Genomic DNA, 24,394 nt, shown 5'->3' on the forward strand with positions numbered 1-24,394 from the left:
CATGTCTGAGGATTAGAGGGAAGCTGCAGCGCTGATAGCGCGGCGATAACTTGTGGAATTATCTATTAACAGAAGAGAAATTCTTCTATGTCAAAGTCTCCTGAAGACGAGGAGAAGATTCCCTCAGAGATCATCTAGATGTTTATTACGCAGCTGCTTGTGCTGCAAGGGAAACCTCGTTTCCTCGGAACCAAGTCATCCACGGTTCGTGCGTAAAAGTGATTATTTGGGTATATAAATTAGAAATAAAGTTTTCCTGGACACTTTAATATCATTTCTATTTGTCCTATAAGTGAGATCCGTCCCACAAAAGGCTTTCAGATGAGTTTACCGACGCCCCCTCTCCCTCCTCTCCTCCCTCCCTCCCTCTCTTTGTCTCTCCTCCCTTCTCTCCTCCCTCTATCAGTCAGTGCGCCCGTTGGCACAGGAGAGATTGAAAGTGACACACGCACACTGGTGATTAGAAGCTGCTCCTCTGCGCCGATCACATCCCGCTGGTACCGTGACTCGGACGCCGGTGTTTTTTAGCTTTGTGTTTGTTTGTGTGTGCTTCTCCTTCGGCTGCTGCCGCGTCGTCCTTTGCGCTGTTTTCTCTCTCGGGCGATGAGCTGCGAGGAGCGAGGACCTCAGAGCTGCGAGCGGCGGACGGACGCGTGAAGAGAAGACGAGGGAACAAGTCCAGATTCCGTTAAATCATCAAGTTTGACTCGTCAGAAGAATCCAGGACAAACTGCTGCTGTTGTCAAAGTCTCTCTCTCTCCCTCTCTCTCTCTCTCTCCCTGTGCCACCACTTCCCCTCAGACGCGCGCATCCTGCGTCCAGTGTCCGAGCATCTCGCCTCATCCTCTCCGCAGCTTTACGCGCAGTCAGACACGCACCAACAAAAAACTTTACCTCGTCGCGTCTCCGTGGATCTCGGGTCCGACTCGGAGTCCAGATCCGGCCGCGGACAGAACCCGCGTCAATCCGCCGCCGTGTGTCCGGGAGCCGCAGCTCAGCTCCAGCCCTGGATTCAATACTGCTGATCAATGGACAGAGCCTCCTCAGCGGCCAGCAGCGCTACCGACACGCCGTAAACAGTGAGTGTACACACACACACACACAGACACACACACACACACACACACACACACACACACACACACACACACACACACACACACACACACACACACACACACACCATTATCAAGTTCATACAAATTCTAATTAATCAATTAATAAAGAGACAGTGATCAACTACCTACCTAATGTATAGATTATTTTCAATTTAACCAATTTAATTAATTACCTATAGGCTACATAGTTATTATTATTATGTATCAATGAAGAGTCTGATCAAATGTAAACGACTATTTATTACTGTAATTATTTCTATAGAATTAAATTAAAATGAAATAGATTTCTGCAACAAAACCTGAAGTTAAAGATGTGAAAGTTTTTAACAACACACACATATTTACCTGTAATATTCACAAAACCCAAACCCGTGATCAGGTTCAGTTTCTTGTGTCCTGAACAATATAATTTATTTCCTTCACTATTAGTATTATTTATGAGATATTAGTTGCATTTTAAATATTGCACAAAGGGAAGATACGTAAATAAAGTCGTTAGTAGTAAGTTACTATAAAGAATTAAGTCCGTAAAAGTCTCAAAGTTAAATATTGTTTTTGATTTATTTATTATTATCATTGGCAAATCAGCACATGGTCCGAAAACCTGCAGGTTTTGTGCAAAGGTGCGTTTGTATTAAATCATATTTTAATAGAACGAGTCTTAAAACGCGTCATAACATCACCTCAGTGTTTCTGCCTCCTGTGCAGCTTTTTTATTTAGTTTTCTAAATAATAATAATAATAATAATAATCAGTAGCAGTTACTAACACGTGCAGAAGTGAATTAACTGCATCTTCTCCTCAAACTGCACCTTCTCCAGTAGACGATGAATAAAACATGGCGGGGGAGCAGAGAGCTGCAGAACACGGTGCAAGCTGCTACACGGGCCTCTAACCTGTGAGACACTCCGAGAAGCTGCACTGCACAGATACCTGCACCGTGCACGGACACACACACGCACACACACACACACACACGCACACGCACATGCAGACACACGGAGCGGTGACAGAGCTGCAGGTTGGATCAGGGACTTTCAGACAAGGGGCCTCTGCTGTTGATGTGCAATCACAAGAAACTGAAGCCAAATGCGTTTGGCTGCAAACGGGAAACAGTCCGTGCGCAGAGCCTCGTGTCAGCAGCAGCCACCGGGCACCGGAGATTTGATTTTAAAGAAATCAAACCTTTACCATACAATTTGTTTTAGAATTCACTGTGAATTTAAATGGAATAAATACAACGTTTTAAAGGATCTAATGCACAGATCAGAATGTGGATTTTTAACTCATTTAAACGTCTGATTCTTTACATGAAATCCAGACTCGGACCTTTAATAAACACACACCTCACCCGCTCCGCTTCATCTGCTGCAACAGACCCACCTTTCCTCGTGTAACCGAACCTGTGAGGAAGAACCAGCTCCCGCTCCCGTCCCCGTCGTGTCCCCTGCGGGTTCCTCACCTGAGCAGGTGGACGCGAGGCTGCAGCTTCAGACTCACTCCGACGGCTCGAGGACATTTAGTCCCTCACCGGCAGAGAACTGAAGGAATGAGCATTGGGCCTAATGGATGAACGAATTCATTATAAAGTAACGACGGCATCAGACAAAATAAAATCTTTTTCCACACATGAATAAAAAACCAACATAGAAAAATAAATAATAAAACTATATATATATAAATGAAAATATAAATATAAATGTGAGAGGAAAAACGAACTGGTTTGAGTTGATGCTTTTCTGGCCTGTTTGTCCTTTTCAAGTTTGCTCATGTTGACAAAAAAAATTGGCCGCGCAAAGTCTGACGGGACGTGAAAGGGGGTGATGTGTGTGTGTGTGTGTGTGTGTGTGTGTGTGTGTGTGTGTGTGTGTGTGTGTGTGTGTGTGTGTGTGTGTGTGTGTGTGTGTGTTAGATTTGAAAATAGTGGGAAACCTCAGATTTTCTTTGGCTTCCACTGAGTTTTTTCTTTATTCTGCAGCAGATTTGAAGCAGTGATGTTGATGCGCCACAAATTATTCATGGTTTGCAATGCCATGCACATTATGATCTCCTATATTCTTTAAGCTTGACTTTCTGCAGCAGACACAAATATTAGTTCGAGTCCTCGTTCCTGCAGCTTTGTATTCTATTAATAATCTGAACGTTCCATCTCAACGTAAACCGTCCATATCTCAGAGAGCCTCCTCGCTCCACGCTCTCCGCTGCCTTCCTGTGTGAACCCCAGTTATCTGCTCGTATGTAACGTGGGTGTGTCGGCACGATTGAAGTGCAGATAAGATAGTGGCGAGGCCCAGTGGGCAGAGAGAGGAGCTGGTGAGGCTCCTCTGCACATCCCTGCAGCGTCCACTCACCTCTGGATAGATCCATGTTTCAACTGAGTCGACTCTGGTGAGACGTGAACCCCTCCAACACACACACACACACACCCCTAAGAACCCCAGTTTATTCCCACTGTGGTGAGGCTGCTGAGCTGTGGTGCACTGGTTTGGACTCGGCGAGGAGTCGAACCTCACGCCGCTCTGTGCACGTCGGTGCAGGGGTGGACAAAATAACCGAAACACCTCGTGATACAACGCAGCTGAACCAACAGCTCCTTCACAGCTGCATCAGGGTTCTGTGCTCGTGTGTTACCCGTCCCTGCTGTGTGCGACCGACGGAGTCAGTGTGTGGTCCCTGGAAGTGTTAAAGCTGAGAGTCTTGTGTAGCGAGCTGGCTGTGGTTTGTGTGGCTTAGTGTCTGTCTGTGTGCGACTGTGTGAGTGTGTTTAAGCACGCCGAGTGCGTCCTCTGGCTGGAAGGGCGAGGCCATAAACGCCTGACTCTCTTCATCCCGTATTATCAAGTGAGATGTTTGCGAGAGAGCCAAACATGTTTGCCAGAGGGCCTCAGTCTCGCCCCCTCACCCCTGGTTATTTTCCTCCCTCTCCCTCTGAGTGTGTGTGTGTGTGTGTGTGTGTCCCTCTCCAGAGCTCCAACAAAACAAGTTGTGTGTTTGCTCTGAAGGTCTCTCCTCCCCTCACACCAACGCTCGCCACATCACAGTCACACATCTGAGGGCGATCAACGGCAAATTCCACAATAATGTAACCTTCCCCAACAGCAATCATTTCTCATAAACAGCCACATAAAAAACATGTTGTTCCCCATTTTGTTTTCAGACTTTTTTTTAAAAGAACTAATTGTGTGAAACATACTTTTCCTTCTTCCTCGCTGAGTGTTGGTTTCTGCTCGTTTGTGTGTTTGTGGGGAACATTTCAGCACATCCCACCTTCATTGCCGTCACACGTCTTGTGTACGTTGTGCGTTTATTTGACAACACATCTTTTAATACCCTCCTCCCTGTTTTATCTGGGGCTGCAGAGCCGAGCATTAACCAACAGCTTGATAACCCAGCTATAAAAGTGGATCTGGAACGAGAAGAACATCCGTATCTCTGGATCTTCTCCTATAGGTGACGCCTCTCACATTCCCCCTGCTATCAGTGCTAATAATGCCCTCATAGGTCACCCTCTCTCTCTCTGTGTGTGTGTGTGTGTGTGTGTGTGGTTTGCATGTTGAACACACAACCCTTCATTAGCAGCTGTGTATCAGAACGGTAGAAGATACCAGAGAGACTCAGGAGACGAGTTCTTCCTCTTAAAGGGTTTGTTGTGTTTCCTACTAAAGACTGAGGCGGTTAACGTTTCACCCACAGTTACACTCCTCTCCTGTGTGAGTCTGTGTGAGTGTGTGTGTGAGTGTGTGTGAGCTCCTGAGCTGCACAACTTACACAGTGGGATGTGTGTGTGTGTGTGTGAGGATGTGGAGGCGACGTAAAAACCAGGTTTCTTCTTCTTCTTCTTCTTTACCAAACGTCGACCTGCTGCTCTCTCACATTTCTCTGTGCGCGTCTCCCTTCGTCAGCAGCTGAGATTCAAACAGCTGGACGCGGCTGAAAGTGTTTTTCCAAACTCTGGTGCAGGTGAGATGAGAATAGAGGCGACAGAGAGCGATTGAGGTAAAGTAAACTGAAGAAGCAGCAGCCTTCAGCAGTCATTACACTGGATGTGTTTCAGATGGACGGGACTACCAATCAGCGTGTGGCGTCTGATTTGTAGAGTTTGGCTTTGAATTACATGTTTGTGTGTGTTTACGTCTTTGAGCTGGACACGTTGTTTATAGGTGTGTTTGTTGTTGTGTCCCACTCGCCTATTTCTTTGGGTGTGTCTGCATTTTTTTTCTGCTCTGCAATCTTGTCCTTGGCCCCTCGGTGTGTATTTGTTATGTCTAGAACATGTAATAATGTGGAATTTGATAGTGGCTTATCATCAAATCACGACGGTTGTCCCAGAATCAAACATTATGCGGGAATAACTCAGCAGAATGTGTTTTTAAACCTTTTATTTCACCAGCTTCTATCCCACGCTGAGACTGTGCTGTTAGAGTTTTACTAAAAAATGCAGAATATTTACGTTTATTGTTGATTTCTTTACGGGTTTTAAAAGGAAAATCTCTAATAATCCAGTGTACGGTTCCTGTGACATTTGCTCAGAGAAGCAATAAATTGGGAAATGTGTCATAACTCGCTCCTTATCAGAAACACATTACATTTGGAGCCCGTCTCCATAACAGATCCTCTTATCACGTCTTCATTAACTGCTCTGACTATCACACGTCTTATCACACAATGCAGGCGATAATAATCTCATTGTTTAAAATCTGATATGTGCCCGTGAACCTGTGACCTTAGTGCCGGTCAGAGCCATTAACAAGCGATGTACCGTGCACTGTCGTTCAGTTATCGTACGTTTGTTTAAGTGCCGTCTTTCAGGTGGTTGCTCAACACGCCCCGTAATAATTACATAAACCAGATTAGCATTTATCTGGGACTGTGGACGTTCATGAGATGATAATCCCGTCAATATTTACATGTGTGTAAATAACGACGTGTGTGTTTGGAGAAAAATAAAACAACAAAATAGAATCAACAGGGAAAAAGAAGGGATGAGAGAGAGAGAACAGGTTTCAATGAGCCGATCAGTTAATCAATCACAATCTCGTCTGCAGCGTTTTTGTATAAAAGCTCATACACTCACTATGTTATTAATTATTTTTGCCAGTTGTTAGAATTATTAAAAAATCATTTAAAGTTTTTTTATTTTACCTTCTTACCTCAACTGAATTATAGTTTAATTTAACAACTTTAAATTCTTTTCTTTCCTTTTTGTCGTCCTCCTCTTTCTCCTCTACTGAAGTTAAAAGAGTCTGTTCTCAAAGTAAAAGTTCTCGTTCCACAGAAACTTCTCTGACATATGATTATAGTTTATTGTCACTATTAATTATTTTGAGTTATTTTATTTATTAATTATTAGTTTGTCTTTAAAATCTTCAAATAATTGCATCATATTTTCCTTGAACCCAAAGAGAATCTGAAAAAAGCCTCATTCTGTCCAACTGATGCAAAAATACAAAAACGACAGGTTCTCTATCACATTAGATATTATTGATCAAATAAATCTAACTGATACATCAATGCATTTAGCAGCTGACCACCCATGACTTGACGTGGTAACGTTTGCTGTTGGTGAGGAGGAGGTGGAGGAGGTGGAGGAGCTGGTGGAGGAGGAGGTGGAGGTGGAGGAGGTGGAGGAGGAGGAGGAGGAGGTGGAGGAGCTGGTGGAGGAGGTGGAGGTGGTGGAGGACGTCCTATCTAAGACCGTGTGAGCGAGGGTTGACAAAAAAACAACAACTGCAAAGCACGATGTCATCCTTTATCTGCTGCGTTTAAAACCCAAATGAAATGTAATTGATGTGCAGATGCGATGCTGCTGGAACCTGGAGGATCTGTTAGTGTGTGTGTGTGTCCCAGGTGAGATGGTGAGATGTCGGCAGGGCCTGATAGGGATCGTCAGCAGCGTGGGGGGGGGAGCTGTGTGTGGGAGGAGCTTTGCAGCAGGATGGGACTTGTTGGTGATAACGACAGATTCTCTGCAGGATTATTTTTGACCGAGGGGTGAAACATTAAAAAAACAAAATAGTCTCAGGTTTGACTTCTCGTCTCGTAGAGCAGCACCGGCTGGAAAAAGCAGCCGGTGAGTTTCCTTCATTGTTCCCTTACATCCAGTTGTTCTGTAGCTACAACAACACAGTCACTGGTGTGATTTATCTGTGAAGCCTCCCTCATGCCTCACATCGTGAATTATGACGACCACTGTACTCTGTGTAACTCTCTGAACTTTCCTCTCTTTAATAAACTCGGCCTCCCTCAGTGTTTAATCAAGCCCGAGCTAATGGTTCTAATTTATTATTATTCATTTAAAGAATTCTGCCCACGAGCTGTTAATACTTCTCAGATTAGTTATATGTGTTTGTGGTGGAGGGTGTTTTTCAGCTGCGTTGTTGTGTAAGAATGAGACGGTTGGTACAGAAGGTGGGAAGGAAAGAGAGGAAGAGGAGGAGGAGGAGGAGGAGGAGGAGGAGGGGGAGGAGGAGGAGGAGGAGGACTGAGAGACACAACCACACAAAACATTGTCTTTTGTTCAGAGTTACGAGCTGCAGCAGTAAGAGCTGCAGAAATCATACAAAGTGAGGAGGGTCTGCCTCATGTCTTCATCTGAAATTCACCTCAAAATCTGGTCAAAGATGAAATTCTGTATCACAATTAAAGTGTAAAGAGTAATAAGTATTAACCCAGTTCTGTTAAAATGTGCTGAAAATTATTAAAAAGTGCAGGTTTACAAATTTCACTGGTACGATCATTAAGTGTTAAGCTGTACAACTGAGTAACTTTACCACAGAATAACACTCTGGTCACAAACTGTAAAAGAGAAACCTCCCGTGCTCCTCTACATGTTTTCCAGACAGTTTCTAATCTCTCTCTTCAGTGAGGGGATGGGGGATGTAAATAAAAGCGTCCATTTGGCCTGAGCGAGCCGGCTGCTCCTTGAGACTTTGGCGTGTGTCTGGCCTGGCAGCGTTTCTCATGGCAATACCCGATATTAGACGTTTGGCTGATGCTTCCTCATCAGGGGACAACAGGCCCTGAGGCTCGTAGTGTCGTGAACGTGTTAAACACACACACACACACACACACACACACACACACACACACACACACACACACACACACACACACACACACACACACACACACACACACACACACTCTTCTCCTTCTCCACTTCAGCCTCTTGTTCCTCACACACTTGCCGTTTCTTCCACGTAAGGGAGGTGCTGTTTTATATTTTCCTTTCTGTCAACAAACTCCATGAAAAGAGCAAAACCAACAACGCATCCCTCGGCCTCTCTCGGTGCGTTGCCACTTTCCCTCCATGTCTGTGGCTCCGCTCCGAGCCCATTCATTACCGAAGACATTTCAAACCGGTCACAAATATATAGTTTCACTCCTAAAAGGGCAGAATTACGTCCGTAAACAACCGGGCACTGTAGCTCCTGGCAAACACGAGTGAACACTGCAGTTTTCCAGGGACTATTTTCAGTCATGGATTAATACACACTTGATGATGTGTTTTGTGAGGATTTACAGCAGCTGGACGTTTTATTTCGAATTCACAATAAACTCTAGTATCCATGTTTTAATGAAAGCGACACTGAGGCTCAATGATGTGTTTTTGATAGTTGTGGTGCAGAGTAATAAGTTCCTGTGTGATGTCCCCAGACTCGTTCTCCCTGGCTGGAGCTCCTCTGGGGATCTGGAGGAGGATGGAGCGAGGAGGGGAGAGTCCCATCACCCAGGACAGCCCTGAGCGGAGGGGGGGCAGCCCCGACCTCAGCGGCCTCCCGCCTCCAGGGAAGAAGGGGCGCTTGGAGCTCAACGGCAGCCCCACCGGACCCCGCATGCGCCACAACGGAGCGCCGCTGAGACCCCTGGGAGGTGAGCAATGTCCTGGAGATGTCTGAGGAGATGTTGACGTGGACAACATCAGATTATGAGATTCATTTTAATGTGCATTTCCGTGAACCTGCTCCACTGCACATTTTGAATTATTGAGAGTGGAAATGACTGCAGTTGAAATATTGTAAAACATTCGTACATTTTGGCTGAGATGTAAAAGGCGAAACAGTCTCATTGAATAAATATACATACAGATCATTATCCAGAGCTCCACAGAATTTAATAAACACATAGATATGACCACTCTACACGTTCCTGATTTCTTTCTTAAAATCTCTGCATTATTTCTCGAGACATTAACAAAAACGTTAATCTCTGGATCTGCTCCAGAAGCTAATGAGTCCTTCTTTGGTCGATACCACGTCCTTCCACCAAGCTTCAATAAAATCTGTTCGTCGTCAAATTAAGACACGAACAAACAAAAATGTCGTACCACCATTTTGTTTTTTGGTGCTAGTGTGATGTCACTGGTTCTTACCTCAGTCACGGAGGTTAAGTTGGTTTGTTTGTTCTCAGGATTATCCACTGGACGGATGTTGTGTGTGTAGGAAAATAATCTTAATCTCAATTAATTCATGGGTCTGGATGAAAAGAAATCCAACATGTGGTGAATTCAGACTTTCAGAAGCAGACTGTGAACTCGACTGAGTCACATTCTAGTATTTCCTTTGAGCTCCTCTGCTCCGAGCCCAGAGACGACAGCGTCTGGCTGTGCTCGGGGCCGGGACCTGTGTCGTGCTGTGGCAGCTCTGCAGGAGAAGCTGCTCCCGCACTGTTAATCTATAAGTCTGGGGGGAACTGTATAATACAGGCTCACCAAATAAAGGAGATTGCTCCATATAAATAAGATTTATACAACTCACTCGGGGTTATCGATCCCTGCATTCATTGTGAAAGTTGCTTCTTGTTTATGTGCATGTGTATTATGCACTTATCTCCGGCTGGTTGTGATACATTATGTTTGCAGAAACGTCAAACTCTTGATTTTTGCTTGATTTCCTTTAATATTTCTAAAATATCCTTTATAAATATTCTGCTCCAACGTGGTCTTTAACTAAATGATTTCAACTGGATGAAAACTGCATTGATTGAAGGCATAAAACAGGAATATTAATAACAAAATTCATCTGTGTTTATGCAAACTTGTGGGAGGTTTTCTAGAGTAATAAAAAAGCATTTCTGTGGGTTTGGCTGCACAGTTTGAACGGTGGAAGGAATCTGTGTTTCTGAACTGAGAGAATGAAACGATGTTTAAAATTGTCAGAAGAAAAGAAATAAAATAGTTCAGTGTGAGAAGAAATGACGAGTGAAGGGGGGAGGGGCCGAGAGAGGAAGGGGTTTCCTGCTGAGCGGATGGTCGGCCTGTAATAATGACGGGTTGTGTTTGAAGACAGGAAACTCGACGTGTCTCCTCCAAACCACACAGCCGCCACGAGGAGGGGGCCACACACACACACACACACACACACACACACACACACACACACACACACACACACACACAGAGCAGCATGCAAACACAACCATACAGATTTACATACACACACCATATGTCCACATTCACAAATGTCCTCGCTGAGTCACTCACAACCAGGAAATGCTGCCAAAACACACACCCACTTACGCTCAACAGACACACACACATACTCCACACACACGCACGCACACACACACTCCACACACACATCTCTTATTTTAATATCCCCGTTCACTCATCCCCATACATATTAGAGGGATTAGAGGTTTGAGGCAACATCACATCATCCAAACCAGATCATACAGTCAGCGGCCAAATCACAGGACACTGGATATGAGAGAAGACAGACTGAGGTGGAGACGGAGGAGCGAGCGAGATAGAGGCGGAGAGAGGGAGAGAGAGAGAGAGAGGAGCGCTGGTCGGAGGGAGCTGCTCTGTGTTGACAGTTATATTTCCCTGTTGGGGGAAATTCACTTACTTGAATTGGCACGGTGCTCCAGTGTGTAATTCACTCCATGAGAGCCTGGAGGACTGGGAGCAGGGTGATTAATGAGGAGGAAATAGAAATATAGGAATTGACTGATTAAAACAACGGGTGGGATGGATCTGGGTGTGTGTGTGTGTGTGTGTGCGCGTGTGTGTGTGCGTGTGTGTGTGTGCGTGCTGGGGGAAAGGCGGCATATGTAAGTGTGTGTGTGCTCAGCATTGTGTGCTATCCATGCGGTAAAACACATGGCTGTGTGTGTGTGCCCTGTATTATTAGTGCTGGGACGCTGCCTAATGCTCACAGTCCATCATTTCTTCAGGGAGCTTTAATTAATTGCCAGTTGACAGGTGGCCCAAAACCAAAAGCCTTTTAGGAAAAAGGGCTGATATTGGAGGGGAAGGATTGATATTGGTGCACGGAGCCAAAGGGAAGGAACAATTGGAATTACTGTAACCAGACACTGAGATGGAACAAGTGGCTTGTCTCCATTTAAATGTTTTATCGCCTTATTTATGACCCAGAGCTGACGAGCGTCCTGATACAGACACGAGCAACAGAGCACATAAAGGTGTCTTAGTATGAGAAGGTGAGAGACCTGAGACGTGAAGTGGTGAAGCAGCATTTCATACACGAAGTGCTTTATTAATCTGTAACGTTCCAGAACCAACACGCTGTGACTGAACTCCTTTCCCCTTTGTTACCAAACTCTGTCTGTCACGTTTCATGTGATCACAACAACTACAGCTGCTTTCAGACATGTTTCTGCAGACGTTCTCCACCTGGCTCCCTCATATAAATACGTTTATTATTATATTATGATAGTATAAAGTCAGCAGAGAACAAAGCAGGGGAAGATCTCCGCACGACAAAGAAACGTCGAGGACATTAAGTTTGACTCTGTGACGTTTGACGTGTTCGTTTTCTGTCTCCTACAAACTATCGGCTGTTTCCTTCCATCGGTTTAAGTTCCCCAAACCTGAGCTCTGACCAAAGCTCTGGCAGATAAAAGAAAAACAAGTAGATGAATCTTTTTGGGTGAGATGAGAAACACGAAGAAGAGGAAGACGCTCATGTGAGTTGTTGTGAAGGCCGTGTGAAGGCCGTGTGTTGGAGGACAACTGGAGAAGAGTCCACAGAGTAACGAGCCACATGTCTCAGTTTCACATGTTCTCTGTTAATAGTTAATATAACTATTCACAACTTCCACGTGTGGTTCAGAGAATTGCTCAAAGCCTTTGAAAGTACGCCAAGGTTTTCGCCTTTGTGTGTATGTCTGTGTTTGTGTGTGTGTGTGTGTGTGTGTGTGTGTGTGTGTGTGTGTGTGTGTGTGTGTGTGTGTGTGTGTGTGTGTGTGTGTGTGTGATGGGGTTTCATCCACAATATCATAGTGGTTTGGTTTTCACCTGGCCTGAATTTACATATCAAAGACGACAAATATCATGAAAATTGAAGAAGCATTTTTCCTTTGTATAAACATTTGTCAGCAGCATTGATATTTATATTATTAATATTCTTGTTTTAAATCCCACATTTATGGTTTTGTTGGATGTTCTTTTCTTTTTAAACTAATACCCTGATGAAAGTAACACTGATGAATATGTATATTTGTATAAAGACATATCTCTTAGAGGAGCCTTTGTTCTGACAGACGTACATGAGATGTGCAGTGAACACGCTCACAGTCCAATGAGGAATGCATGTGATTTGTTTTACATCCTTTGTTTGATTGCAGCTCATTAAGAAGTTCAGGTGTTGTTGTATCCAACAGTTTTAAACACGAAGGATAAAGTGATCACAGGCCTGACCCAGTGGAAACACAATCCACATGTCCGCTGTCTGCCACGGATAAACTGTGTCGTGATCACCGACAATAGAAGCCAGACACTAAATGATTCTCCATTTTCTCCTTTCCCCCCTCTGGTCTCTCTCCACAGGTCTGATGATCCCCGTCTTCTGCGTGGTGGAGCAGGCGGACGGAGGGATTCAGACGGACGGCTGCGAGGGGAGGGACGAGCACGCAGAGTTTGTGCTGGTCAGGAGGGACATCCTCTTCTCCCAGCTGGTGGAGACGGCTCTGCTCGCACTCGGCTACTCCCACAGCTCCGCGGCACAAGCCCACGGTCAGTCAGAGACACCGTCACTTCTGCTGTGTTACATGTGTGGAAAGAATTTTTAATTTGTCTGTCACGCATTTAAAATAAGGTACGAATATAGCTGGTGTGTGCCAAGTAAAGAAATACATAAAACACTATGTCAGAGCGTTGGAGCTTTGGAGGAAGCGTCAGGCCTCAAGCTGCACGTTGTGTGATGCTTATAAAAAATATCCCTTGAAGGACAAGTTCAACTATTTGCTTTCTGTTGACTGGACAGTAGATATGAAACAACAGCCCGTTAGCTTAGCTTAGCATAAAGATTGGAAACAGAAGAAAACAGCCAAGTTCATCCTACACAAGTTAATAATCAAATTCTGTAACTGTCAACGTCAAAAGGGCCAAATCTGCGTTCTGTCCCCGACGCGATGTGTGAACAAAGACGGGATTCGAGGGTCTCGCTGACACAGCACCTCCTCCAGCTGTCTTTCTAGAAGCTCAAAAAAAATGACATAAAGTTTGAGCCGACCTCATGGACACAGATGCGAGAGAGAAGAAGAAGACAGAAACAGAGGCAGATAAACAAAGAAAACCTCCCACACTAACTGCAAAGTCAAACTTCAGACGGAGTCCGAGTCACAGCAGTTTGTGACGCCACAGAAACGAGCACTTAGCGACAGTGAAGCTGCCAAAATCAATAAAACAGACTCTTACAGTTTGAAACTTTTCAGACTCGGGAGAGAAACACAGAACAGCAGCTTCTCCAAGTCCTGTCACGACGCCGTCGTTCCAAAAGCCAAATATCTGAGTTCAAGCTGCCTCCTTTTGTTGGAATAACAAGAGTTTCATGAAGGCCATTATTAATAGTCATGACTTTCCAACCACCAAGTGTCTCTCTCTGTGTAAACTATGGCAGGACTGAGTCAGAACGAAATATCCTGCAGCTTAGGGGTCAAGACGAGAATGGTCTTGGACAGGGGACTCTCCCTCTAATCAGTGGCCTGGATGTGAGGTTGTCTATTTGGAGTACGACGCTGCACTGTTACAGTGGTAATAAGCACAAGAATGTTTGAAAAACACAACTAAGACACAGACAGAGCCTGTAAAAGTCATTAAAGACACAACAAAGGGCCGGACAGGAATGTCTCTGCAAGACTAAAATACATTTTGTGCGTATGTGTTTGTGTCTGAATGTATGAGTGTGCAGTATGTGTGAGAATGTTTATGAAGCAGACGAAAAGAAAGACAGTGTAATTTATTGCCGCACACATGGAACTCATCTGCCGCAGGACAGTGTCATTTATTGCTGTTATTTCTCAAGCGTGCAGAATCTTCCATGTGTTGCCTCACATCGATATAAAACTGGAAACAGTGAGCGACACGGCTACTGCGACACACAGAGAAACGGTGTCATCGCCGTCGCATCTCAGTCAAACCAGGACTGCAGAGCCACGAGTGTTAAAGGACACATATTCAGGATGATAGTTTTAAGTAGTGTGACTTTATTATTCTATATTTATGACTGGAACAGGTTTAAATGCTCTAATGCTCAGAAAACATCGCTTTCTTCAAACTGTCATTGCTGCAGCTCCTCTTTTCAGCCTCTGGTTTTTAGCTCCTGTCTCTTTAAGCCCCCCCCCCTCCTGATAAAGCCCAGTCTGCTCTGTTGTGATTGGTCAACCAGTAAAGGTCAACCAGTAAAGGTCACCCTCAGCTCCCGATTCACCTGCTCTTTGGTAGATTCCAGACAAGCTGCGTTATGTGATCATCACGACACCTCAGGAATATCAGCTCCCTTCACCACAGACTTTGGGCTTTTTATCTTTTGAAGAACTTTCCCATAAATCAGAATTAGCACCTTGTTGGTTGTGTGTCTCTGACGGCCAGTGCAGATCAAGTCTACGTGTCCACATGTTGTCTAATCAGTCAATCAGTGAGTCAAAGTGAACGTTTGTGCCAAATCTGAAAGGATTCTCTGGAGTTAGTGTGTTCACGAGGCAAATAAGGGTTTGGGGATGTTAACCTTGACCACAAAAATTCAAATCAGTTCATCTGTGATTCCAAATGAACATTTTACAGAATTTGAACGAAATACTTCTGTTCACAAGAATGGGACGGAGACAAAACATGACGGCTGTTGCCTGCGCGGGGGAAGAGAAAAACTCTCTAACACACTAGTGGAAATAAAAACTGAAAGATCGTCACGTGTGTCCTTCAACACGTGTGTGGGCGTATGTCGTGTAAACACACGGTCTCAGGTAATCCCTTTACAACCTCAAGGCCAGCAGCTGTTATCAGACCCCAGCCCACCTGAACCAGGCCTGCACTCCTCTCCCTCGCTCTTCATCGTCCCAACGCACATCCAGCGTCTTCACGTTTTGTTTCGCCGATGCACAATGAATCCTGGGACATGTTGGCCTGAGAAGGACAACCCCCGTAGAAACCTTCGTTGTTCGGGTTTGGACGGACGCATTTGAAAAAAAAAAAAAAATACAACTTTTCCTTCTGGTTGTAAAATTGAAGTCACACAGATTCACATTATCCTCCAGCGACGGCCGGAGACAGCCACTAAACTGTGCGGCCAGTGTGTGCGACGGTTTGCAGATGAACGCCATTAGCAGCACTTTTAGCTTCAAATACTTTTGCCAAGTATCAGGGGAGGTCTCTCTCTCTCTCTCTCTCTCTCTCTCTCTCTCTCTCTCTCTCTCTCTCTCTCTCTCTCTCTCTCTCTCTCTCTCCTCTCTCTCTCTCTCTCTCTCTCTCTCTCTCTCTGTCTCTCTCTGTTCTCTCTCTCTCTGTCTGTCTCATCAGTTTGTCTGGAAAACAGCCAGACTCACTGGTCCCCCGTCCACATCAATGCACTCCTCCAGAAAAACACCACACCAGGGGCTTCAAAGAGACGACATCACAACTCCACACAAACAAAACCCGGAGAATCGTCTCGAGCACCGTTTGCTTGCAGACACACACACACACACACACACACACACACACACACACACACACAACCACCACACACACACACTTGTAAACTCTACTTAACCCATGCAGGGTTGCATTTGCACGCGCTAAAATTTACATACACTTTAGCGAAGTATACCGTGCAGCATCACAGACAAAACACTCTCACACTCACCCCCAGCTTCTCTCAAATGAATACTTTTTGTTTTTTAAAACAAGCGTTTATGTTAAATGAATAATTTCTGGCTTAAATTATACATTTTTTCCCCCTGCGGTCCACAACCAAAATTACACAGAGTCCCAGCTATTTTCTCCCTGTTTGAATTGTGTCCTGCATTCTTGTGTCCCAGCGGTGTATTTAAAGCGCCCGCCGAGGACCATGGCCTTTCTTTAATTAGCTCAGCCCAGTAATTAGATGGGAGATATTGTTTATTTCAATTATAAGGGTCTGAAGGCTTTTATAGAATGGATGGGAGCAGACCTGTAGTTTACGGGTTCGGTCAGTGAACAGTTAACGGTGGTCAGTCGGAGAGAGAGAGAGAGAGAGAGAGAGAGAGGGAGAGAGAGAGAGAGAGAGAGAGAGAGAGAGAGAGAGAGAGAGAGAGAGAGAGAGAGAGAGAGAGAGAAGAGAGAGAGAGGGAGAGAGGGAGAGAGAGAGAGAGAGAGAGAGAGAGAGAGAGAGAGAGAGAGAGAGAGAGAGAGAGAGAGAGAGAGAGAGAGAGAGAGAGAGAGAGAGAGAGAGAGGGAGAGAGGAGAGAGAGAGAGAGAGAGAGAGAGAGAGAGAGAGAGAGGGAGAGAGAGAGAGAGAGAGAGAGAGCATTGTTGCAGTGCCACGTCTGACAGGCCACAAAGGGTCACATGTCGGTAGTTCACCGGACACCTGAGGTCGGGCCCGCGGTAAATTGCAGTCCTGCCGCGGTGCCGTTACATTTAGGTCCCACTTTCCCATGGAGCATCGCTGTCTCCTGAAGGCGTCAATAGTTAATAAAGGAATTATCAATGCTTTAGTTATGAAAACATATTCTGGGTGTGGGTGGGCTGGTGTGTGTACACTGTGACTTAGGAAGCAACCAAAATGTCTACAAACATCTTCAGCTTCAGGAGTTGGACGGTTTCAAATCCATAATTACAGCTACGGGAGTAAATATTTGTATGTGTATTTATTTTTGTTCTTTTTTTTGGGACTGATTGCGCTGACTGTGGATCAGCATGAAATTTCTTATATTTATTCTCCCAGCTGACAGAGAAGACTCTTTTCAGTGAGGGACTGTTGATGTCGAGTCTCGTTGTGAATTGTGAACACAGTAAATCGGACCCAACCACGTGGGGGGTCTCTCCGTGGCCATGGCTCATGGTTCAGGTCATAATTATTTTGGAAAATAACACTACCCACCAGATAATTAGAAAGGTTTTAACTATGGAGCCCGACCGATTCATTTATTGGCCGAGTTTCTTCTGCTCTTGGCTCGACACCGACTCTCTTTACCTCACGAGTGTTATAGATCATCTGGTGGCTTGTGTGCGAACCCGACTCTCTGACGTCAGGTGTCGTCTTGCTCCTCACGCTGTGCTGCGGTGACGTCTCCTTGTTACCAGGTTCCACCCGGTGATTTATCACGAGTTCCCTATTTTAAAATAAACACACAGTTGTGGATCCATGTATGACAGGAAGTCACCAATAAAAAAGGTTGTTCAACCCGAATAAATCATCGAGTCGGGACGTTGAGTTATTAAATATCTGCTGGTTCTAGAGCTGAGCAGCTTTATTGCACCCGATGGTGGTGGTGGGGGGGGGTTTACTGGTTTACGTCTAGTAAATGACACAAAGCTAACTAGATATATTTTTTCACAAAGCGGAAACTCCAAATCTTCACAATATAAAGTACTTGTACATATAAGGGCGTTTTAAATGTTTATTTATGTACAGCTATTATAATTTCTCATATAAAGACATTTTAAATCACAACAAGTCTTTATATGTTGTTGTTTATCATCACGTTGAAACAGAAACCGAACCTCGCGGCTGCTTATGAGTTGAATATTAATTATAACACTAATATCTGTTGACAAATACATTACAGTGATATAATCCATGTATAAACATTAATGTGCTTTACTGCTGATAAATGCTGAACAGAAAACAAAGTGTTTCTCTCTGAATTTGTTCTTATGTTAGTTTAAATTAACCGTTCAATTGAAAGGGTTAAGCTGCAGATGTGTTTTCAGTACTTTGGAGTTGAACCATTACTTTTAAAAACCTCAAATTCTTTTGAAAACATTTTTCAGAGAAGATGGAAACTCAGAGAAACGACAGCATGACAGATATTTATCGGGCGTTCCTGATGATAGGGACCAGTTTTCAGGGATGAGCGTGAAGGCCGCTGCGACAACAAAGACTTATTCTAGTGCGGGACGGTGGGAATATTGTGCGTACGCGTGTATTAGTGTGTGTGGGTGTGTGCGAGTGTTGATGGAGTCGGAGACATTAGTGGGTGTTTGTGTACGGATTTGCGTTTGTGCGGATGGGTGCACTCAGACGTGAGCCAAGCCACGAGCCGGCCACATGAAAGCGTGTCTCTGGGAGGTGGAATTTTAATGTGGAAATGGGAACAATGATTTCTACTTTTGAATGTGGACAAGAAGCAGAGCCCATTGAAGAGCCGAGCAAAAAAAAAATGATGGCTCAATTATTAATTCATTTGCCATCACACTGTGAGTGTGGGTGTGCGCTTGCGCTTGCGTGCGAGCCGGTGCATGTACGTGTCCACGACTCAGTGTGCCGTCATGTGTCCTCTGTGAGTTTATGTTTGTCTGCTTATTCACGCGTTTGCTTCCACCCAACTGGGCATTAGCGAAATGCTTACGACTTATTTTCAGATGTTGTGGAAGCTGCATGCTGACGATAACCAGCAGCATTCCTGTGTTCGTGTGCGAGAACAAAAGAGACGAGCGGAGGATGGGCTCTTTGTTTTCCTTCTGTCATAAAGTCGTCCTATAATAGTATTTTATTCCCGTCTCTTAAAATGTTCTTCATTAAATCGTCCCTTTCACGAAAAATATCAAACAAAATAAAAATGTTTTGCGTGTTATTACATGAATTGAATTTACAAATATTCCCTCATATAAAACTACACATATTGATGGATAGGAAACGGATCGTTCCTTGTGTTCCACCACCGTCGCTGAAATGAAGAGGTTTCTGGTTCTGTTGGGTTCTGAAAGGCCTCCATGGTGGTCTCTGGTTCCTCTGGTTCCTCTGGTTCCTCCGGGGGTTCTTCCTGCCCTGAGGGGCCCGGTCCCTTCATACAGGAGAATTACATGATGCTCCCCCGATGACCAGATAATCAACAACACAGCCCGACGGGATTCAAAGATATAACTCAGCTTTGAAACCCAGTGAAAGGAAGAAAGACATAAGGAATAAAAGAGAAAGAGAAAGAGAGAGATGGAGAAAGATCAGGACGGAGAGAGGAGGATATGGGGGAGGGGAGATGAGGGAGGGAGGGGGACAGAAAGAGAGAGAGGGGGGTTCTGCAGGACCCGTCTGGATCTCATTTAGAGGATAGTAATGTGATTAGCTTTGTTTAGTTTTCACAGCTCCAGCCAGTCCCCATGAAGAACCCTATGTGTGTGTGTCTGTGTTTGTGAATGTGTGTGTGAATGTGTGTGTGTGTGTGTGTCTGAGTGTGTGTGTGCAGGGGTAGTGAACATGTAGGTTTGTATTGTCATGTGTTTGTGAGCTTTTTCTTGCTCTTGAACCAGAATCGACTCGAATCAACGGGGAGAGATTTACTCGTGATGACACCAGAGAAGTGAAAACACACAAAGCTCTCCTCAGATGATCCTTTGAGCCTGTTGCAGTGTGACTTTGATCTCCTCTCAGGTTAAGTGGTTAACGGGCCTGATCTTATGTGGCACCTTTTCACCGTCGTGGTTAGAAACCCGCTTCTCATTCACCCGGTTACGGTGGAGCTGCAGCAGCTCTCTCAGACTGCGGGCGCTCAGTTTTCCACCACCACTGTTTAAATGGTTCCACTAATCATCACCACTTAGCAATCTCCTCTGAATGACCCGTGCCCCTTGACCCGGCTCAGCTAATGAAGCAACGTGGTGTCAGAATGAATTTGTGCGAGCGTGCGGGTTCCACAGGGCGGCCGGGTGTGAAAAAGAAGCCGACCCTCTCCTCGCTCTGTCACTTTGAAACGAGGGTAAACGAGTAAAGAGTTAAATGTGTGAAATCTTCCCTGTGTGTCCAGGCATCATCAAGGTGGGAAGGTGGAACCCTCTGCCCATCCACTTCCTGAGCGACGCCCCGGAGGCGACAGTGGCCGACATGCTGATGGAGGTTTACCACATGGTCACGCTACGGATTCAACTACAAAGGTCAGGGCAGTTCAGAACAAACGTCTTTTTTACATCCACTTGTTGATGAGAATAAAAGTACAACCTTCTAAATTGGAGGCTTTTACTACTTGAACATGAAAACAACACTGGAAAAACTGCATGTCCAGATTTTATAGAGTCGGAAATATACCATGAGCAGAAAAACTGAAGCAGCAAAGCTCCAGTTGAACTTCATCTATTATCTGTCTCCGTCGGGGAGAGTCAGGAACTCTTAGTTCCTCAGAATCAGCGAAGCAGAGTCTTGATGACGGGATAAAAACAGATAAACTCCACATTATTATTGTTATTGTCTCTGCAAATACCGGCCAGGTTTGTTTACATGTGTCTGTGAGCGTCGGTGGCAAACGGCAGAGCTTTGGCAAACGTCAGTGTCGAGATGACGCAGACAAAGTTCCTCCAGAACGTCTGTGACAGATTCGTGGGCTTAATCTGGGGTTCAAGGAAAAGTTCAACGTTTTAGTAAAAAACGATAAAGTCACTTTCTTGCTGAGAGTCAGATGAGAAACCAGATATGAATGATGTGAGTATGAAGCTCCAGAAAGCAGCTGATTGGCTCGGCCACATGTGCAGCAGCCAGCAGACAGTTTAGTTTAACAAGACAAGAACCAGGACAAAGCAATTAATCAAATTCAATCAATCACATTTCATTTGAATAGCCCATTTTCTCAGATCACAGTTTGTCTCATAGGGCCTAATAAGGTTCAGCCTGACTTTGTCCACAGATAATAAAAGTTATTTAGCAGCTAATTAACAGATGTGCAACAACTTGTGCAACAAGTTTTGGCAAATTGTGTTTCCTTCATACGGAGCCAGGTTCGCCCTTTCCCCCATTTCCTGTAATTAGTTGAAAGTATTAGTTGATTAATCGATCAGTCGATTGAAACTTGATTTACAATAATTAAGATATGTGATTAAACAAACGTCTTAATATTTATGACACGTGAGGTTTTTGGATTAACGATGTAAAAAATAAACATACGATGTATAAATGATGGTCGAAAATAACAACACAATGTGCTGATGATGATAATTATTGGTTGCAGCTGCAGCTTCAATCAACTGTAATGCAAAAATATAATTTAGATTTGGACACAACATAGTTTACGTTCAATAGAAGATGCAGAAATGACTTGTCGTGAACCCGGAGCTTCTGGGTGCTTCAGCCTCGACTGACTGCTTGTGTGTGGTTGTAGTTTCTCGAAGCTGGAGGACCTGCCCTGTGAGCAGTGGAACCATGCGACCGTCAGGAACGCTCTCAAAGAGCTGCTGAAGGAAATGAACCAGAGCACTCTGGCCAAAGAGTGTCCTCTATCACAGGTGACAACAGCAAACACACAACAACACACGATGCACAACTACTTACACTTACTTATCAACACGGTGATTGTTTGTGACGTCCGCTCGTTAGAATGATACATCGTGCTGTACGACATCTCGTCTCTTTAACTAAAACATCACATGTTCTGGAGAAAGACTAAAGGCAGAGCTCATGACGTTTAAAAACAGTCCTACAGACACTCTATTGATTATTGGTTTTGCATTTTAATCAAGTTCCACTCAGCACAAAATTAATCACTGTCTCCTTGATCGTGTTGAAACTCCCCAGCTGCATGTTTGGCCTTCCTCTCCTCATAATCATTTGTGTGTGTGTCAGATCTGTGTGTGTGTGTGTGTGTGTGTGTGTACGTGCACACTGAGTTTAAATGGAGCTCTGGTGGGGGTGTTGATCGCAGCATCAATTGCAAGCATATGTGTGTGTGGCTGGAGATTCCCTTTCTGCACTGTACTGGCTCGAGTTTCCATGGGTGGCTTCCAATCATGATTAATGTTTGTCTATTTCTATTATGTGTGTGTGTGTGTGTGTGTGTGTGTGTGTGTGTGTGTGTGTGTGTGTGTGTGTGTGTGTGTGTGTGTGTGTGTGTGTGTGTGTGTGTGTGTGTCATGTGGTTGTTGCGTGAGTGTAAGCATTTCATATTATGTTGGTTGTTAATTATCTTTCCCCTCTCTCTCTCTCTCTGCCTCAGAGTATGATCTCCTCCATAGTGAATAGTTCTTACTATGCCAACGTCTCCACGGCCAAGTGTCAGGAGTTTGGACGCTGGTACAAGAAGTATAAGAAAATCAAAGGTGAGCGGTGCTGTGGTCTTAACCGTCTCCTGATTGGTGTTAGAGTCGATCTGAGGGTCAACGATCACTGAGCTACAACACGATATCAAACTTAACATTAAAATCTGAGGAGGGAACGTTTTATATCATGTCTGACTCATGATGGAATGTGAGATATGATAAAGAGGAGATATCATCTTTTACACCTCCACACATTCTTCTTCCTTGTGATAACTCGGTGTCTGAATTACCCACAATGCAACGTAACCCCTGACATGTCAGGTAGACACTCAGGTGTGTTACTGACGATGCATTAGCGTCGGGGGCAACGGCTTCTTTCCACACGGGCTGTTTACCTGCGGGCAACCAAAGCTCAAACCTGATTGGTCCAACTAGAAACCAAAAGCCTGTAGAATCCGTTTCCACTGTGACCGTGGATGGATTAACAGACGCGGGGGCCCAGAGGGGCAGGGGGCCCCCCGGGTTAGAGTCCCTGTTTGAAGTTACCATTTCTGTTTGGGAAATGAGTCAAAGTGAAAACAAAGAGACACAAACGACCGCAGAGACAAAAGAAGCAACAACTACAAAAAGATGCAAAACAACCACAGAGATGTCTCTTTGAATCTGTGGCTCCTGCTGTTATGGAGGAGGGATGTGGGCGCTTTCACATGTCTGTGCCCACGGGACTGTTGTCTCATAATTCATCGAGGGCAACGCCATAGGAGCTGAGCCCCGTCTGAAAAACTGAACTACAAACTGAACTACTGAGCGTGTTCTCCCTCAAGTCCTGGTAAATAAAATATATATAAATACCAGAGGCAGGTCAGGAACAACCCTGGAAACACCACGTTGTCTCTCAATGTGTTAATATCTGTGTGACTGAGAGAGAACCACAACACACGGAGACAGTGTGAGTGACCAACCAGGACGTATTTAAGACCCAGTACATAATATTTTACGACTTTTTAAGGCCTAAGGCTTCAGATTATTGAATTTACGACTTCATGAAGTCCATGTAAACAAAGTTAAATGGACGTCTTGATCACATACGAGCAAAACGCTTCGGCGGCTGTGGTGCATTTAATGGTGAAAACCTATGCTGTCTCTAATTAGCTCCCATTAATCTCTCGTGTCAAGTATAAATCCAGCTTCAGACATAAAAACTGCGATGACGAGTCGAAGTGAACGTGGTTTTTGTATAAAAGCTGTAACGCCACAATCCGGCGTAGTAGCAAGTTTTATGAGGATTCCATTTCAAATAAAATATTCAGCAACACGACGTTTCTTAAACAAGTCGTCTGTAATGTGTCACGACCGCTTCGTCGACCACATCAGCTCCACCGTCACCTCCCAGGAAGCTGCGCTCTCCTCTTCACATGAAAGGGCTGAGGCTGGAGAGGAAGTGAGAGAAGATGAGGTGAAGATGGAGTCTGACGGACGGAGGTTACACTCCAGCATTAGTTCAGCTCTTCACATGTCAGTCTGAGCCCTGAAGCTCAGGATACAGACATAAAGTCTGAGCATTTCAAGTGAATTCATTAATGTTTCAACTGTTTTGATCGTGTCTGTAAACCGGCGACATGTCTCGTTCTGATCTGTTGTTCTGTCTGTTTCGTTGAGCAGTCGATTATCTGGAGAAGATGTGGTCTGGACGAGACGCTGCTGACATCAAAAGTAAGAAATCGAATCGACCTTTTTACTTTTTTTCTGCAACTTCACACTTTTACTCCACTATAATATTTTACTTCTGGGCATTTACTCGCCAGTTTTATTTACTTTTACATAAAAAAAACTAAAGATTTGATCAGTTCCAGTACCATCCCTACTTTAACGTAACACTTCTTTCTTCTCCTCTGCA

At 44.6% G+C, this 24,394-nt stretch overlaps 1 protein-coding gene across 3 annotated transcripts in view; it reads left to right on the forward strand.

Moving 5' to 3' along the window:
• The first annotated feature begins 715 nt into the window (after nt 1–715).
• Nucleotides 716–24,394, forward strand: part of satb2 (SATB homeobox 2) — a 39,570-nt gene continuing 15,891 nt past the window's right edge. For 2 of the 3 annotated variants that reach the window (XM_035175484.2, XM_035175481.2), the window contains exons 1-7: nt 716–1,079; nt 8,775–8,990; nt 12,910–13,095; nt 20,283–20,409; nt 21,624–21,747; nt 22,455–22,557; nt 24,160–24,210. In XM_035175484.2, coding sequence (XP_035031375.1) covers nt 8,819–8,990; nt 12,910–13,095; nt 20,283–20,409; nt 21,624–21,747; nt 22,455–22,557; nt 24,160–24,210 — 763 coding nt within the window. In that variant the 5' untranslated portion in view covers nt 716–1,079; nt 8,775–8,818. Of the gene's footprint in view, nt 1,080–8,774; nt 8,991–12,909; nt 13,096–20,282; nt 20,410–21,623; nt 21,748–22,454; nt 22,558–24,159; nt 24,211–24,394 lie in introns of those variants that run through there. The other variant, XM_035175482.2, reaches the window with a different exon arrangement.

Source organism: Hippoglossus stenolepis, chromosome 13, assembly GCF_022539355.2.
Source record: "Hippoglossus stenolepis isolate QCI-W04-F060 chromosome 13, HSTE1.2, whole genome shotgun sequence".
NCBI lineage: Eukaryota > Metazoa > Chordata > Actinopteri > Pleuronectiformes > Pleuronectidae > Hippoglossus > Hippoglossus stenolepis.